Source organism: Leopardus geoffroyi, chromosome B4 (genome assembly GCF_018350155.1).
Source record: "Leopardus geoffroyi isolate Oge1 chromosome B4, O.geoffroyi_Oge1_pat1.0, whole genome shotgun sequence".
Classification (NCBI taxonomy): domain Eukaryota; kingdom Metazoa; phylum Chordata; class Mammalia; order Carnivora; family Felidae; genus Leopardus; species Leopardus geoffroyi.
In genome coordinates this window covers 103,447,593-103,466,423 of record NC_059341.1, presented here as the reverse complement: position 1 = coordinate 103,466,423, position 18,831 = coordinate 103,447,593, and the positions used below count along the sequence as shown (strand labels likewise).

Below are 18,831 nucleotides of genomic sequence, written 5' to 3'. Positions count from 1 at the left end.
ATGCAAGGTAGTATGCTTGGCTGTTTGGGTGATACATTTTTTTCTTTTTTTTTTTTTTGAGAGAGAGGGCACAAGTGAGTGAGGGGCAGAGAGAGAATCTAGGAGGGGCAGATGGAGAGAGAGTAGAGAGAGAGAAAGAGAAAGAGAAAAGTGGGGTTCACCCGAAGCGGGGCTTGATCTCACAAATGGTGATACCGAGCCGATATCACAAATGATGACCTGAGCCAAAGTCAGATGCTTAATGACTGAGCCATCCAGGCGCCCACACCCATTAAGATAAAAATGAAGCACATATAATTTTAGCTGTTTTTACCAAGTACAGTGACTTACATCTGGAAGAATGTTTTCTGGATTTGTTTTGTCTATCCCTCAGGTAGTAAAATTTGAGCAACTGGGTATATATGGTGAGATAGTTGTCATATTTTATCTCTTTAGGTTAATTCACTCTACTTAATATGCCAAAAATTAATATAGTATAGTTATAATGCAGACATTAAACCGATGATGTAGAAAACTATTAATTATATAGGATAATAATTACCTATTTATGTTAAATGGGGAGAGGGTGAACATATTACAAAGTATGATACAAAACAAAGTCTCATAACATAGATCAGGTGTTTATAACTTGAAATCTATTGATGAACTAATATTTATGTAAAATAATTTGTTGTTTATCTGGGACAGATCTTTTCAATAGATTTTCAAAGGGAGCTGAGTATAAAAGGTTAAGAACTACTATGTTGTAAAATGTATTGGCAATTATCTCTGGGTTGGTGGGATTACTGGAGATAATTGATTTATATTTTTCATTTCCTATAATTAATATATATCATAGTTTGAATAGAGTCTGAGAGTTTTTATTTTGACCTTTAGTTGTGTGTGTGTGTGTGTGTGTGTGTATGCACGTGCGCTCGTGTGTAAAGGAAGAGGAAAGAGAAAACCTACACAGAGTAAGGGGCTGTTATGAGGAGTGGGAGTAATGATGGGGGAGAATAAGATAGCGAAACATGGTAAAAATATGGAGGCCAATCATGTACTTGTTGGTTATTTAAGGGTTTCATGGTTTATCCAATACTGCTAAATTCTTGATACCCATTCTAAAAGTGGGATTTTACTCATAAGTCTTGTATTTCTTATAATTGCTAAGCCTTAAAATACCTACTTTAGTGGAAAATTCCTCTAGCTCTAATCTTATAATACTGTGCCAATCTTGTTCTCATGATAGTTTTAGAAAAACAGTGTTTTATTCCCCAACATAACACCTCCCTAGACTTACCACAAAAGATGTGAAAACTCCCAGTGGGGAAAAACTTTCAGAAAATGGAAGTATTTATCTTTGATGATACTTTATTCTTTTCCCTTTTCTGAACATTATAGTTAGTATTTTTTTATAGCTAAGGGCAAAAGAGATTCTTTTTGGAATTATATTAGTTAGAGATTTGTGTTAACATTCCTGAGTAGAGTATTACAGACTTTTTGGAGTTAATGAAACAGTCTTTTATTCTGTGTATTCTGCACTGTACATATATGTCCCTCAAAATAGGTTGAAAGCCTTTGTTTTTAAAGTACACAGATCTAAATTTGGCAATAAGATCAACTAACAATATTCACAGTTTTGACAGTATTTCTTACAGATCTAGTACATAATGGGGATACAGCACTGATTTTGTTTCCTAATAATTATTCCTTGTTTTGAATTTGTATAATACTATCATTTATGTATTGGCAAGCCTAATATGAAGAATCTTAGAAATTGTTAATTGTTTAAATTTTCTGAAATACTGTTTTAAGCTTGTACCTCAGGCAGATACAGAGTTATTAAGGGATATCCATATTTCTAGGTTTTGATGTTTGTGGTTGTCAGGATTGTAATTTCTACACAAATAATGTTGTTGGTTTAGGTAACTGAATATTTTAAGGGGAAAGTTTTTTAAAAATGATTCTAATGCTCTTCTATAATGATATGACTTCAGAGATACCTTACTCTCTTGATTTTCTTTCTACCACCTTGCTGCTATTTCCTAGTTTTGTTTGTAGTTCTTCCTTTCCTGTACTTGTTCTTTATGTGGTGGTGTTACTCAGCTCTCTGTATTCAACTTTATTCTCTTTTTGTTCTGTGTATTTGTGCCAGAAATTTCCTTTACTTCAATGACTTCCATTACTACCTGTGCATATACTGATGACTCCCAAGCATTGGCTCTATTACCTGTATAACCAACAACTTAGAATATCTCAGAAGTTTCTCAAACTCAGCATGTTCAAAAGTAAACTTGTGAAACCTGGTCAATTTCAGTAGTTGGCATCAGAATCCACTTTCTCTGAAACCAGAAATCTGAGTGTTGCTTATGACCCTTCTTTGTTTTATTTTCCCCCACTACATCAACTACATCCAGTCATTTATCAAGACTTATTGAGTTTGTATCACTTATATATCTTCAGTGCCAACACACCAATCTAAGACATCAGCATCTCTTAAATAGTTTATTTTGATGGCCTCCAAACTGACCTCCCTACCTCCAATTTTTTCTTCAGTGCATTTTATTAGAATGCTTCTTTCATTTTACCTGCTTTAATGACTTCCTATGATCTTTAAATGAAGTCTAAACTAGACTCCAAGGTGGAGTGATACACAAGATAATGTTGATATGTAGGAAGAAAATATTATAACTTTTGTATTTACTTTTTAATCTTAAGAACACTATGACATTTCTTCTTCAGAGCTATTACTGTGTACTGTTTGTTTATTATGCCCTTGCTTTATATGTCAGATGGTCATTTGTTACTGGAGATATCCTGAGGGATGCATGTTTCGTTCACTTTCTGAATGCTGCACAATACTGTAATTTGTACATTAAATGGATACATGAATTATTATCCAGTTTAATGTTTACAAAATAAATCTGGGGGGTAGAATTTTAAAAAAATATCAAACCAAGTATATAAATGCAAAGATGATCACATGATTGTCCAGCTGGCAAAATCTACAAAATCAGATCTTTTCTTACCTGCTTATTTTGGGTTTTAAGTGAAAGGTTTTAAAATTTTTAATTCTTATTTTAAGTTATCTCTTTCTGTTATGACAGCCATTAAAGATCAAATATGCAAACTGATCTTAGAGCTAGTGCTTTGAATCTCTGTACCACAAAATGTTAAAATAAGATCCTAAGAAATAATGAAGCATATTCACCTGTACTTTCAGTAAAAATATTATAGTCAGTTTTGGGAAAACAAAAAATTTTGTATCATAAATAATTAAAATGTAAATTTTAAATTCTTTTCATCCCTTTAGGTTCTGTTTTTTGTTGTACAGATGATAATTTAATAGTATGAGTATATTGTAAATCATAATAGTTTACATATATATAATATGTTACAATATTATATATTTGTATAATGATGTATATGTATTATATGATTTTATATAATATGATTATATTAATAGTATAAAAACAGTAAATAAACACACATACCAAACATGGTTATGTAATGAATGAAATTTAGAGACCATTAGTTCAAATTCTTCCATAAAATAGCTTTCAGGTTTCCTGCCTGCTTTTCTATCATCATATCTTACCATGCCTATATTTACATTTCATGCCTTAGTCTTAGCCATATGGGACTTTCCTGTTTCTTAAATGGGCCACGTACACTTTGTAGATATTTGCACATTCTTATTCCTCTTTTAAGTCTGAATTTAAATGTTCTCTAGCATACATAGTGCTACTTAAAGTGCTCCTTGAACTGTTTGTCATCAGCCTATGAAAAGATAAGAACAGAACTTGAGAGTAAACACTTAGAAGATTGAATTGCATTTTGATACTGTCATTATCACATCCAAGTACATAATTAGTAGGCTCCTTTCTGAATAGGATATTGATTAATTAGTTAAAGTGCCATGGTGCTTGTGTGATTTTTTTTTTAACTCAAAATTTTTAGAGCTCTTTTAGATTAACAGCAAAACTGAGGGGAAGGTATAGAGATTTTTAATACATACCTTGCCTCCTCTTATTCATAGCTTCTCCCATTATCAGTATTCCCCAACAGAGAGGCATGGTTGTTAAAGTTGATAAACTTCCATATTACACCATAATCACCCAAAATGCATGGTTTGCGTTATGGCTCACTCTTAGTGTTATACATTTTGTGGGTTTGGACAAATGTATGACATGTGTTCATCATTATGGTATAATACAGAGTATTTTCACTGCTCTGAAAGTCCTCTGTACTCCACCTGTTTATCCTTCCCCCTTTTAAATCTCCCCCTAGCCCCTATAAACTACTGATCTTACTCCACAGTTTGACCTTTTCCACAGTGTCATATAATTAAGATCGTACATTATATAGCCTTCTCATATGGCTTCTTTCACTTCTAATATGCACTTAAGGTTCTTTTTAGCACTGAGTAATATTCCAGATCTACCGCAGTTTATCTGTCCATTCACCTATGAAAGGATATTGTGTTTGCTTCTAAATTTTGGGAATTATGAATAAAGCTGCTATAAACATCCCTGTGCAGATATTTGTGCAGACCTAAGCTTCCAGTTTCTTCAGGTAAATGCCAAGGAGCATGATTGATGGATCATGTGGTTAAGAGTGGATTCAGTTTTATAAGAAGCTGCCAAGCAGCCTCCCAAAGTGGCTGTACAATTTTATATTTCTACCAGCAGTGAATGAGAGTTCCTGTTGCTCTAATCTTCAGTAGTGTTTGGGGTTTTCATTGTTTCTGATTTTAGCCATTCTAATGGGTGTGCATTGTTGTTTTAATTTGGATTTCCCTGATGACATAATATGGAACATCTTTTCATACACTTATTTACCATCTGCATATCTTTGATAAAGTGTCGATTAAGGTCTTTGACTTATTTTTTAATAGCGTTGTTTATTGTTGAGTTTTAAGAGTTCTTTGTAAATTTTGGATAATAGTTCTTTATCAGGTGTGTTTTTTTGTAAGTATTTTCTCTCAGTGTGGCTTGTCTTCCCATTCTCTTAACATTTTCTTTTACAGAGTAGAAAGTTTTAATTTTAATGAAGTCAGGCTATCAACTATTTCTTTAATGGATTTTGCCTTTGGTGTTGAATTTTAAAAGTCTTTTCCATAACTAAGGTTTTCTAGGTTTTCTTCTATGTTAGTTATCTTCTAGAAGGTTTATATAAGTTTTGCATTTTACATTTATGTCCGTTATCCATTTTGAGTTGATTTTTATAAAAGGCATAATAAGGTCTTTGTCTTAATTTTTCATTTTATGCATGTGGATGTTTAGTTGTTCCAGCAGCATTTGTTGAAAAGACTGTTTTATCTTTGTTCCATTGTACTGCCTTTGATCTTTTGTCAAAGATCAGTCATGGGTTATTTCTATGAGTTTATTTCTAGGCTTTCTATCTGTTCCATTGCTCTATTTATTCTTTCAACAGTACCACACTGCATTGGTTACTCTAGCTTAATAGTTAAGTATTGAAGTTGGGTATAACCAGTCGTCCAGTTTTGTTTTCCGGTATTGTGTTAGCTTTTCTGGATTTTTTGCCTCCCTGTGTAAAATTTAGAATTAGTTTGTCTCTACAAAATAACTTCTGGGGTTTTGTTTGAGCTTGCATTGACTATAGATCAAGTTGGGAAGAATTGACACTTCGCCAATATTGAATTTTCCTGTTCATTAGCTAAGAATATTTCTCCATTTATTTAGTTTTTCTTTGATCTCTTTCATCAGAGTTTTGTAGTTTCCCTCTTATAGATATAGTACTTTCTTATTAGATTTATGCCTAAGTATTTCATTTTGAGGGGAGCTAATGTAAATATATTGTGTTTTTAATTTCAAACTCCATGTGTTTATTGCTTGTATATAGGAAAGTGATTGATTGACTTTTGTGTATTAAACTTGTATCCTGCAACCCTTCTATAATTGTTTGTTAGGTCCAGGAATTTTTTTGTTGATTCTTTTGGGTTTTATATATAAACAGTGATGTCATGTCATCTGTGAACAAATACAGTTTTATTTTTGTGTTCCCAATCTGTATACCTTTTATTTCCTTTTCTTGTTTTGTTGCATTAGCTAGGACTTCCTCCAAGATGTTAAAAAGGAGTGGTGAAGGGCTCCCAGGTGGCTCAGTCAGTTAAGTGTCCGACTTTGGTCCCACATCTGACTCTTTGCTATCAGCACAGAACCTGCTTTGGATCCTCTGCCCACCCCTGCCCTACCCCTCTGATGCTTGTGTTCTCTACCTCTCTCTCAAAAAATAAATAAACAAACTTAAAAAAAAAAAGGAGTGGTGAAAGATAGTCTGGCCTTGTTCCTGGTCTTAGCAGGGTAGCTTCAAATGTCTCACCACTTAGTATGATGTAGGTTTTTGTAGGTATCCTTTATCAAGATGAGGAAATTCTCTTCTGTACTTTGTCTAGAATTTTTTTCATGAATAGATATTGGGTTTTGTCATATACTTTTTCTACATTATTGGTATGATCATTTGATTTTTCTTTGTCAGCCTTGATGTGATGGGTTACATTTATTGGTTTTTGTTTTTTGTTTTATTTTATCATTTTATTTATTTTTCATCATAAGTGTACTCTTTAATTCCCACCCCCTATTTCTTAAAACACATTTTTTAAAATATTTATTTTTGAAAGAGAGAGAGAGTGCAAGCAGGGGAGAGGCAGAGAGAGTGGGAAACACAGAATCTGAAGCAGGCATGTTAGCACAGAGCCTGACACAGGGTTCAAACACACGAACCGCAAGATCATGACCTAAGCTGAAGTCAGACACTTAACTGACTGAGCCCCCCAGGCGCGACCCTCCCCCCCAACCCAGTCTCCTATTTCACCCATCTCCCTACCCACCTCCTTTCTGGTAACCATCAGTTCTCTATATTTAAGAGTCTGTTTCTTGGTTTGTCATCCCCCCTCTCTTTTTTCCTTTGCTTATTTGTTTTGTTTCTTAAATACCACATGTGAGTGAGATCATATGGTATTTGTCTTTCTCTGACTGACTTACTTTGCCTAACATTATACCCTCCAGCTCTATCCATGTTGTTGCAACTGGCAAGATTTCATTCTTGTTTTGTGGTTGAATAATATTCTATTGTATGTGTCCTCTTTATCCATTCATCTATTGATAGACACCTGATAGGCTTCCATATCTTGGCTTTTGTAAATAATGCTGCAATAAAAATAGAGGTGTGCGTATCCCTTTGAATTAGCGTTTTCATATTTTTTGGGTAAATAGTAGTGCGACTCCAGGGTCATAGGGTAGTTCTAGTTTTAATTCTTTGAGGAACCTCCATTCCATTTTCTACAGTGGCTGCACGAGTTTGCATTCCCACCAATCGTGCAAGAAGGTTCCTGTTTATCTACATCCTTGTCAACACTTGTAGTTTCTTGCGTTGTTGATTTTAGTCATTCTGACAGGTTTGAGGTGATATTTCATTGTAGTTTTCATTTGCATTTCCCTGATGATGAGTGATGTTGAGTATTTTTTATGTGTCTATTGGCCATCTCTATGTCTTCTTTGGAGAAATGTCGTTCATGTCTTCTGCCCATTTTTAATTGGATTGTTTTTGGGGTATTGAGTTGTATCACATCTTTATATATTTATACAAATATTTTATGTATTTTGGATACTAGCCATTTATCTGATATGCCATTTGCAGATATCTCCTCCCATTCAGTAGACTGTATTTTACTTTTGTTATTTCCTTCACTGTACAGAGGCCTTTTATTTTGATGTAGTCCCAATAGTTTATTTTTGCTTTTATTTCCTTTGCCTTAGGAGACATATCTAGAAAACTATTGCTATGGGTGATGTCTGAGAGACTACTGCTTGTGCTCTCTTCAGGAGTTTTTATGGTTTCAGGTTTCACATTTAGGTGTTTAATCCATTTTGAGTTTATTTTTTGTGTATGGTGAAAGAAAGTGGTCTAGTTTCATTCTTTTGCATGTGGCTGTCCAATTTCCCAACACCATTTGTTGAAGAGATTGTCTTTTTCCCATTGTATGTTCTTTCCTCCTTTGTCAAAGATTAATTGACCATATAATTGTGGGTTTACTTCTGGGTTTTCTATTCTATTCCAATGATCTATGTTTTTTTTTTTTTTTAATGCTAGTACCATACTGTCTTAATTACCACCGATTTGTAATATAACTCGAGATCTGGAATTGTGATACTTTCAGTTTAGTTTTTCTTTTTCAAGATTTCTTGGGCTATTTGAGGTCTTTTGTGGTTCCACAAATTTTAGGATTGTTTGTTCTAGTTCTGTGAAAAATGCTGTTGGTATTTTGATAAGGATTGTATTAAGTTTGTAAATTGCTTTGAGCAGTATAGATATTTTAACAATATTTGTTTTTCCAATTCATGAGCATGGAATGTCTTTCTTTGTGTCACCTTGACTTTCTGTAGTTTTTAGAGTACACATCTTTTACCTCTTTGGTTAAATTCATTCCTAGGTGTTTTATTGTTTTTGATGTAGTTGTAAATGGAATTGTCTTAATTTTACTTTCTGCTGCTTCATTACTAGTGTATAGGAATGCAACAGATTTCTGTCCATTTATTTTTGTATCCTGTGACTTTACTCAGTTCATTTATCCATTTGAGTATTTTTTTTGTGTGGATTCTTAAGGGTTTTCTCTATATAGTATCATATCATCTGCAAATAAGGAGACTTTCACTTCTTATCAATTTGGATGACTTTTATTTATGTTCTCTGATTGCTGTGGCTAAGACCACCAGTACTATGTTGAATAAAAGTGGTGAGAGTAGATATCCTGTTTTGTTCCTGACCTTAGGGGAAAGCTGTCAGTTATATTAATTGATTTTTGAAATATTGAACCAGCCTTGAATAGCTGGGATAAATTCCACTTAATACAATTTTTTGAGTGTTAAATTTTATCTATAAATATTTTGTTGAGGGTTTTTGCATCTGTATGTTCATAAGAGATATTAATATTAGTCTATAGTTTTCTTGTGATATTTTCATCTGGTTTTGGCATTAGGGTAATGCTGGCCTTACAGAATGAGTTAGGAAGTATTCCTTCTGCGTCTGTCTTCTGGAAGACATTTGAGAGAATTGGTATAATTCTTCCTTAAATGTTAGGTGTAGGATTCACCAGTGAACCTGCCTGGGCCTGGTGCTTTCCGTTTTGGAAAGTTATTAATTATTGATCCAATTTCGTTAAGAGATATAGGCCTATTCACATTGTTTCTTTTTGTGTGAGTTTTAGCAGACTATATCTTTCAAGGAATTGGCTCATTTCACCTAGGTCATCAAATTTGTGGGTAGAGATGTTCACAGTATTTCTTTATTATCCTTTTAATGTCCATGGGCTCTAAGTGATGTCCCCATTTTCATTTCTGATATTAATAACCTGTGTCCTCTCTCCTAGCTAGAGGCCTATTGAATTTATTGCTCTTTTCAAAGAAATCGTTTTTGGTTTCATTGATTTTCTGTATCGGTTTCCTGTTTTCAATTTCACTGATTTCTGCCTTCATTCTTATTTCATTTCTTCTACCTATTTGGGACTTAATTTGCTCTCCCTTTTCTAGTTATGTAAGGTAGAAACTTAAAGTATTGATTTTAGGTTTTTTTTTCTTTTCTAATATATGCATTCAGTGCTACAAATTTCCGTGTAAGCATTGCTTTCATTGTATCTCACAAATTTTAAGCTGTGGGTTCATTTTTGTTTAGTTCAAAACATTTAAAAATTTCTCTTAAGATTTCTTCTTTGACTCATGTGTTATTTAAAAGTCTGTTAGGGGCGCCTGGGTGGCGCAGTCGGTTAAGCGTCCGACTTCAGCCAGGTCACGATCTCGCGGTCCGTGAGTTCGAGCCCCGCATCAGGCTCTGGGCTGATGGCTCAGAGCCTGGAGCCTGTTTCCGATTCTGTGTCTCCCTCTCTCTCTGCCCCTCCCCCATTCATGCTCTGTCTCTCTCTGTCCCAAAAATAAATAAATGTTGAAAAAAAATTAAAAAATAAAAATAAAAAAATAAAAGTCTGTTAATTAATCGCTACACATTTTACAGTTTTCCAGTGATCTCTCTGCTATTAATTTCATGTTTAATTCTGTTGTGTTCTGAGAGCAGGCATTATATGATTTCTATTCTTTTATTTTTTTAAAAAAATTTTTTTAACGTTTATTTTTGAGACAGAGAGAGACAGAGCATGAACGGGGGAGGGTCAGAGAGAGGGAGACACAGAATCCGAAACAGGCTCCAGGCTCTGAGCTGTCAGCACAGAGTCCGACGCGGGGCTCGAACTCACGGACCGCGAGATCATGACCTGAGCCGAAGTCGGATGCTTAACCGACCGAGCCACCCAGGTGCCCCTGATTTCTATTCTTTTAAATTTGTGAAGGTGGGCTTTATAGTCGAGAATATGGTTAGTCTGGGTGAATGTACCATGTGAACTTGAGAAGAATGTATATTTTGCTCCATGTGTGTTATTTTTATGTTAGTCATTTGTAACCCAAAATGTGTAAGAGCTGAAAAAAACAACAAGGATTTATTCACTTTAAAAATCTTTAATTAAAGGGGCACCTGGGTGGCGCAGTCGGTTAGGCGTCCGACTTCAGCCGGGTCACGATCTCGCGGTCCGTGAGTTCGAGCCCCGCGTCAGGCTCTGGGCTGATGGCTCAGAGCCTGGCGCCTGCTTCCGGTTCTGTGTCTCCCTCTCTCTCTCTGCCCCTCCCCCGTTCATGCTCTGTCTCTCTCTGTCCCAAAAATAAAAATAAACGTTGAAAATAAATAAATAAATAAAAATCTTTAATTAAAAAAAATCTTTAATTAAATTTAATCAGACTTCTTTCATAAATGAGATAATTAAAAAGTAGATGTATAATGAAACTAAGTTTAAAAATCGTTTTCATTCTTTTCAATTTCTTCTTTTATTTGTATTATCTAAATCTAGGTACTAGACTTTTATAATAAGAAAAGATACACCTTTTCTGAATGTGGCACTAGTAGTAAACCAAATGATGATAATTTTAGAGAGTTACAGACCGAAAGAGTTTGTGCTAGTTTTGTTGGGAAGCATTAGTTCTCTACACAGGCAAACCTTGTTTTATTGCACTTTGCTTATTGTACTTTGTAGTTACTGTGTTGTTTTTTGTTTTTGTTTTTGTTTTTTACAATTTGAAGGTTCAAGACCAGTGGAGGAAGGAAGTAACTGCAGATGTGGTAGAAATAAAAGAGAACTAGAATTAGAAATGAAGCCTGAAGATGTGACTTGAGATGTTGAAATCTCATGATAGAACTTTACTGGATGAGGAGTTGCTTCTTACGGATGAGCAGAGAAAAATGGTTTCTTGAGATGGGTTTTTACGTCTTCACTCCTGGTGAAGATGCTGTGAGGATTGTTGAAAGCACAACAAAGGATTTAGATAATACATAAACTTAGTTGCTAAAGTGTTGGCCGGGTTTGAGAGCTTAGACTCCCAATTTTGAAAGAAATTCTACTGTGGGTAAAATGCTATTAAACAGCATTGCATGCTACCGAGAAATTGTTCATGAAGGGAAGAGTCCTATCAATGCAGCCGACTTCACTGTTGCCTTATTTTGCTAAATTGCTGCAGCCACCCCAGCCTTTAGCAGCCACCACCCTGATCAGTCAGCAGCCATGACACTGAGGTAGGACCCCCCCACTAGCAAAAAGATTATGACTCCATTAAAAGTTCAGATGATGGTTAGCATTTTAAAAATATTTCTAAGTTTAAGTATGAACATTTTTTTTAAACAATGTTATTGTACATTTAATAGGCTACATTATGGTGTAAATACAACTTTATATACACTGGGAAACCAAAAGTTTCATTTGACTCTCTTTATTGTGATACTTGCTTCATTACTGTGGTCTGGAACCAAACCCAAAGTGTCTTCGAGGAATGTCTGTATTGAGTTCAATTTTAGCCATAATTGGTGGGGAAGTGCTAAAACCACAGTGGCCTATTTGTAGCAGTGTGCTGGCTTCACAGCCTTAATACCATCAAAACTTAAGTGGCGTTTATATGCATTGCATAAATACATTCACAACCACAAATGCATTATTTGAAAGAAATATTACAGTTAAGAAACTGACACAAGCAGATCTTCGGGTTTTCGTATGGAATCATTGGGCTTTGTTACTTTCTTTTAAAGTCTCATTTCATGTTACTAACATTAAAAAAAAACTACAGACAAATGACAAGACAAAGGTGTTGGCTTGGAGATGTTGGATAAATCTGTAGCAAGGAAGGTAGTTTATGTAATGCTTTCTGACAACACCATAGCTTGATATATTTAGGAACAGTTTAGTGATACAGAAGACCAACTCTTGGACAAATAAGGATAGCAAAGTAATTTTTGTTACAATTGGATGACCCATTGATTTTTAATATGACAGTGATATGAAGGCAGAATTTATTTTTCAACTTCCTTGCTGACAAACACAACTTACTCTAAATCATGTAAAACTTGGAAGAGTTAACAAATCAACAAATGTGGCTTGGAGTTTTGCTTTGCTTTTGTGGGGAGGGGTATGTTCTGATTAAAGAGAGACGGTGACAAAAAATGTTGGAACTTGTGCCATAATGTAAATCATTCCAATTTTAGTATATGTGCTGCCGAAGTGAGCACATACCATAATGTAAATCAATGTCCTGCTTCCCTTCATTGAGAAAGCCGTGCTATATCAGCTAAATTAACAGTAGTTCACTTAAAGTATGAATTGTAATTTTTGATATTTAAAAAAACTGATGGTTTGGAAGCTGAACTAGTTAACTGTTACTGTGTGCTAAGGTATATAATAATTTTCAAAGGGAAATTTTCAGATAAAAGTACTTGAACTTTGGGAAGAATGCTTCATGTTTTCGCAAGATAAGCAACCATTTTGGTCCCCAGCTTTGTAAATATGCGAATTAGACTTATTTGCCTGATAGCTTTATTCTTTTTTAAAAATGATCTTAGCCTTCCATGCAAGGAAACTGTGTCAGATGTTTTTAATGTTATATAATATCATAGGACAAAAATGAAAGTTAGGAATTTTGGGAGAAAGTTTCCACAAATTGTTATGGGTTTTACAGTATAGTAACAATTATCAGTAAAGTAGTGATGAGTTTTGTAGTGCACATTTTATAAAATGTTAAAATCAAATACCTTACAAATTTGGTAAGACGCACTTAAAATTTTTTTATTAAAAGAAAACCCACACATAGGAAATTAATAGATCAGGAATCCATTTTTTTCATCAAAAGCTATTTCAGATTTAACTATAATTTTGATGGATAAATTACTGGTGTTGGCTACCAATGAACGATTAAAGACAGAGTTTAAAAAGCATAATTTTCTGGATTTGGGGTGAAAGTTAAAAATTAGTATCTTGAGCTGAAATCGCTTTAAAGTATCTTCTGTTCCTGTCAACATACATCTATGAAACCAGGTTTCCTGTTATGAATGCTATTGAAACAAAACACAGAAGTAGTTTAGATATATCTTGTCCCTTGTGGGTAGCATTGTCATCAATTTAACCTAGAACAGGTCAGTTAGCTTCGTGGTAACCAGCTTCTGAGAGAGCTCCCAGGATGCCCTACCTCCTGGTATTTACATCTTTGTAATCCCCTTCCTGCAGTAGAGGGGTGATGTGATAGTATGTCACTTCTAAGATTAGGTCATAGCAGATACTGCAGTGTCTGTCTTGGTTGCCATGTTCCTTTCTCTCTGGAAGCCAGCTGCCATGTTGTAAACAGCCCAGTGGAGAGGCCTACCTGCTGAGGAACTGAGGCTTTTGGTCAACAACCAATAGGAAACTGAGGCCTTTTGCCATCAGCCATGTGAGTGAGAGTAAAGGCAAATTCTCTAGCCCAGTCAGGCCTTCAGATGACTGTAGCCCTGACAGAAACCTCGCAAAAGACCTCGAAACATAACCACCCAGCTAAACTGCTTCCAGATTCCTGACCAACAGAAATTAATTGTGAGATTGTTAGTGTGTGTTGTCTTAAGCCATTAGGTTTTGGTGTAATTTTTAATGCAGTAATAGATAACTAATACAAAAAACAAGCAACCTCATATTGCATTAAAAACTTTAAATATTAGCATATATGCTATTAGTTCAGAGACTGTGAATTGGTATTTAATATGAAGAGTTGCTATTTCACGCATCACTTTGGGTTAAATTAGAGTTATGAAATGATGAAAGTTATTAGTGTGATAACTTTCCTATGATTGCCTATATGCATACTTCAATGAAAATACACGATTTTTTGTGATTCTTTTTTCTGTTCAGTCTAAATATATTATTGAAATATAATTTAATGAGTGTGGCTAATAAAACATTGGACTTGTATTTTATATGGCCTTTTTTTTTTACTTTTATTTTTCCACTAGTTCATTTTTATTTGATCTTATGAAAGTATTGGTCCATGATGATTTGGAATTTAGAAAAAAGAAAGAAAAAAGGAAAAACAAAGTGTGTGTGTTTTTTTTTTTTTTTTTTTTTTTTTTTTTTTTTTTTTTTTTACCACAGGTAGTCTTCATTAAGTCTCCTGTCATTGTTCTCCTAATACCAGACACTTACTGTGTTGGTCATCTTGCTTTATGATAATTGGTTATATTCCCTGCTAAACTGAAAGCTCCCTGAAATTTCGGCAGAGGCCATGTCTTTGTTTGCTGTTACATCTTTAGTACCCAGAACAGTGTCTGGTACTTAGCAGCTACTCAGTAGATAGTGGTCAAAAGAATTAACCTTTTTTTTTTTTTTTCCAATGTGTTGGAATAATGATTAACTTCTTTAGTTATATATGAGTTGGCTACTATGACCACGTATTCTTGGGGAGTGGTAATTATTTATGGTGAATAGAAAATATTCTTGGCATTTTTCTTGCTGAGTGTTAGATTCTTTTATAAAATACAGCTTTTTATTTCCACAGCACAACTACTGCCTCTGAAGAAGATGTCTCAAGTAGATATCCCCGAACAGATAGAAGTGGGTTCAGCAGATATAATAGGGATGCAAATGCTTCAGGTAATTTGGTCTCAAGTAGCATGTTGGAAAAGAAAATTGAAGATCTTGAAAAGGTATGAATTACAAATTATTTAAGATTGATAAAATTAATATGCTATTGAGATTCCTTTTTTTTTTTTTAACTTTCATAGCATTTGAAAATAATCTGAAATTTGTGTGAGACAGAGTGCCAACAAAGTGAAAAGAATGAGAGGCACTAGTGGAAGATATCATTAGTGTTAATTGGTATTTCCATATATAGTCAAGTAGCAGCATTGAACTACTGTCTTAAATATATATTTTCCAGATGCATTAGTGGTTAGGCATTTTCTGATTCCCTTAATACTTTCCTATTCAATGCTGTTGATGTTAAAACTTTTAGAAATGGAGCCAATTCTTGTATTCCTTAATATTTAATTGACACTCCCATTCTGCCAAGGGTTACCTCTAATATATTAAAGACAGTCTTTGTCTTCAAAATGTTATGTCTATGCTGACAATATATACTACTGTGTGTATTATATTATCTGTACAGTTTATCATATGTAGACTTTCTTCTGGGTTCTGGTTAAAGCCTAGAACCATCTTTGGTGTTTGAAACAATTGTCAGAATAAACCTGTTCAGAAGTATCTTTGAAAACAAGTCAGATGCACATTGGTATAAATTTATTAACCATATGATCTCAGGTCTTTTCCTGTAGACATTTAGCCCATAAAATTGATAATGGTCCTGAATTACTTTCTGATTGTTGAAAATATGGTTTTTGCTGAGTTGAAATTATTCCCTGTGATATAAAGATTATTTTAAGCAGAAATTTAATGAAAAAAAAAATTTTATAGCATTATGATCGTTTATAGTTCACATCTCAACTTTGATACCAGTTTCTGTGGGTTTAAGTAAAAAACTTCTAAGGAGTGCCTAGGTGGCTCAGTCAGTTAAATGTCCCACTTCGGCTTGGGTCATGATCTCATGGTTCGTGAGTTTGAGCCCTGCATCGGGTTCTGTGCTGACAGCTCAGAGGCTGGAGCCTGCTTTGATTCTTTGTCTCCCTCACTGTCTTCCCCTCCCCCACTAACACTCTGTCTCTCTCTGTCTCAAAAATACATAAATAAACATTAAAAAAATAACAAATGAAAATTTCAAGGAACACATCTAGTCTCATAGGTTTCAAGGGTTTCTTTAGAAAGGTTTTTAAAGTTCCACAGGAGTTTGGATACAGTTGCTAGTAATTTGGCAGCCTCTGATTAATGAGGCCGGCTGACTGCTTTTTCTAAGGGTTAGTAGGAAAGAAGTTAAATTCTCAGACGTTTTCCAGTTCTGCTTTCCTTTTGCCCCCAAAGTAGTCAACCCAGCCCAAGGACCTGGATTCTAAATTTTTTTTTTTTAATGTTTATTTATTTTTGAGACAGAGAGAGACAGAGCATGAATGGGGGAGGGTCAGAGAGAGAGAGGGAGACACAGAATCAGAAGCAGGCTCCAGGCTCTGAGCTGTCAGCACAGAGCCCGACGCGGGGATCGAACCCACAGACCGCGAGATCATGACCTGAGCCGAAGTCGGAAGCTTAACCGACTGAGCCACCCAGGCGCCCCCAAGGACCTGGATTCTAAATAGTATTTCTTTGAAAAAGGTGTTACAGGGGCACCTGGGTGGCGCAGTCGGTTAAGCGTCCGACTTCAGCCAGGTCACGATCTCGCGGTCCGGGAGTTCGAGCCCCGTGTCGGGCTCTGGGCTGATGGCTCGGAGCCTGGAGCCTGTTTCTGATTCTGTGTCTCCCTCTCTCTCTGCCCCTCCCCCGTTCATGCTCTGTCTCTCTCTGTCCCAAAAATAAATAAACGTTGAAAAAAAATTTTTTTAAAAAAAAGAAAAAGGTGTTACATTTTTTAAAGAAGAAAAGTTTAAAAACCAGTCATCTGTTTCAGGTCTTTTATTTTACCCATTAACTGGCAGAGCCACAAGTAAAATTGAAGACGATTATTTTTCTGTTTAGAACTTTCCATGAAACCATCTCCTTTTCTTAAACTTTGTATTTTGGGGGCTCCTGGGTAGCTCATTTGGTTAAGCCTCTGACTTCAGTTCAGGTCATGGATCTCATGGTTCATGAGTTCGAGCCCCGCATCTGCTGGCTCTGTACTGACACCTCGGAGCCTGGAGCCTGCTTTGGAGTCTGTCTCCCTGTCTTTCTGCCCCTCCCCAGCTCACACTCTGTCTGTCTCTCTCTTAAAAATAAAATAAACAATAAAAAAATTTTGAAATCCCTGTATTTCAAATAAAAAGCTTGAATTTCCTCAAGCAGGATGTTATCCATTAAAAAAAATAAGGTATTTCATTACTAAGGGTGGTGATAAACTAAAGAGGGTAAGTCATTGGGTTATTAGTATGTGTTAAAGAATTGTGTAAATATAGATTTAACCAGAAATACACAACTGTATTCCTCTCATTCTTTGGGTCTTTCCTGGATGGGTTATTCCCTCCCTTAGCAAGTGACTTAAGAAATGCGTTGGAAATCTTCATATATCTAAGGTACTTCATCAGACGTGGCAGATAGGTGTCATTTAAGGTTAAAAGCAACCAGTTACTTCCCAATTAATGCTTTGTAATTATATCTACCAGGAAGTAGTAAGAGAAAGACAAGAAAACTTAAGACTTGTGAGACTAATGCAAGATAAAGAGGAAATGATTGGAAAGCTCAAGGAAGAAATTGATTTGTTAAATAGAGTGAGTATTCACACATTTCACTTGTATGGTTTCTTTTTTATTTTTCCCGGCAATTGGGTGAAAATACATATAGATGAAAAGATTATTTAAATTCATTATTTTGATAATGAAATGGTAATTTGTGGTAATAAGAACCACCATTTCATTCTATAAGTGGATTTCCTCTGGCCAGTTATCAGTTGTATTCAGTTAATACTATTCTTTGGGTGATGGACTGATGAACAGATTTGTTCAGTGTTTTGTTAGTCTGGAGGTGAGAGGCTTGGTCACCACCACACATCAAAAAGGGTGTTGGCACATAGTTGCCTCAGTGAAGAATTAAACTTGCTACTTTCTTGACATAGAAACTCCAGATGTCTTTGTGTAAATTTTCACCACCTTTTCCCTCCAGTTATATAGAGGTATCTCTTAGTTTAGGTTTAGGGTTACCTCAAGGTCTCAATTAGTACTGTTTGTTGCTTTTTCTTGTTTTCAGCCCTAGAATTTACTTTTTGCTTAAGAATCAGGTATTACTGCTAGGCCATACTTAGGTAATAGTGATGAGAAGAGATACCAATGTTTTGCATTTTGGAAAGCTTTAGGTAAGATGGAGGAAAGAAATAAGTTTGCTTCAGGGAAAAAAGGAATAGATTCCTAATCAGTCTTAACTCTAACAATGAAAGAAGAGAAACTAAAGATGCTTCATTATGTGCAGACCCATTCTAATAAAGCTCTGAGGCATTAACTACAGGTGGTAGATGAGGACACTGAGAAACTTGAGTTTAACTTGCTCAAGGTCATATGTGGTGATCACATAGTAATCAGCTGAGATAGTATTTGACAGCAGGTATCCCATATTCCTAATTCTAAGTAAGCTCTTCCATTCTTGTAGATAGCCTTTCATCTTGGTTTAGAACACAGGCGGTCCTCTGTTGGTTTTGGAATATGACTTAATAAAATGTGAAAATATTTTTGATGTCTGTGTGTATTAGCATTTTCTTAGGCACTATGTACATTAGAAAGAATAATTAAAACACCTGCTCTTCAGAGTTTATAATCTAGTAATAATACAGAAATGTATTTTATTATTTAATTCTAAATTTTAAGCAGGTCTCAGTTGTAGTGATTTTGTGAATCCTGTGTATTTATTGTTGTTTTCAACAGTTAAGGTTCCCAATA

General features: G+C 34.9%; 1 protein-coding gene across 3 annotated transcripts in view; it reads left to right on the top strand.

The window, feature by feature from the left end:
• PAWR (pro-apoptotic WT1 regulator) overlaps positions 1–18,831 on the top strand; it is a 139,751-nt gene that overhangs the window by 104,626 nt on the left and 16,294 nt on the right. For all 3 annotated transcript variants that reach the window (XR_006709467.1, XM_045466299.1, XM_045466300.1), the window contains exons 4-5: positions 14,883–15,030; positions 17,569–17,673. Coding sequence is in view for 2 of the 3 variants with exons in the window: in XM_045466299.1 (XP_045322255.1) it covers positions 14,883–15,030; positions 17,569–17,673 (253 nt within the window). In the remaining variant the exon portion in view is untranslated. The remainder of the gene's footprint in view (positions 1–14,882; positions 15,031–17,568; positions 17,674–18,831) is intronic.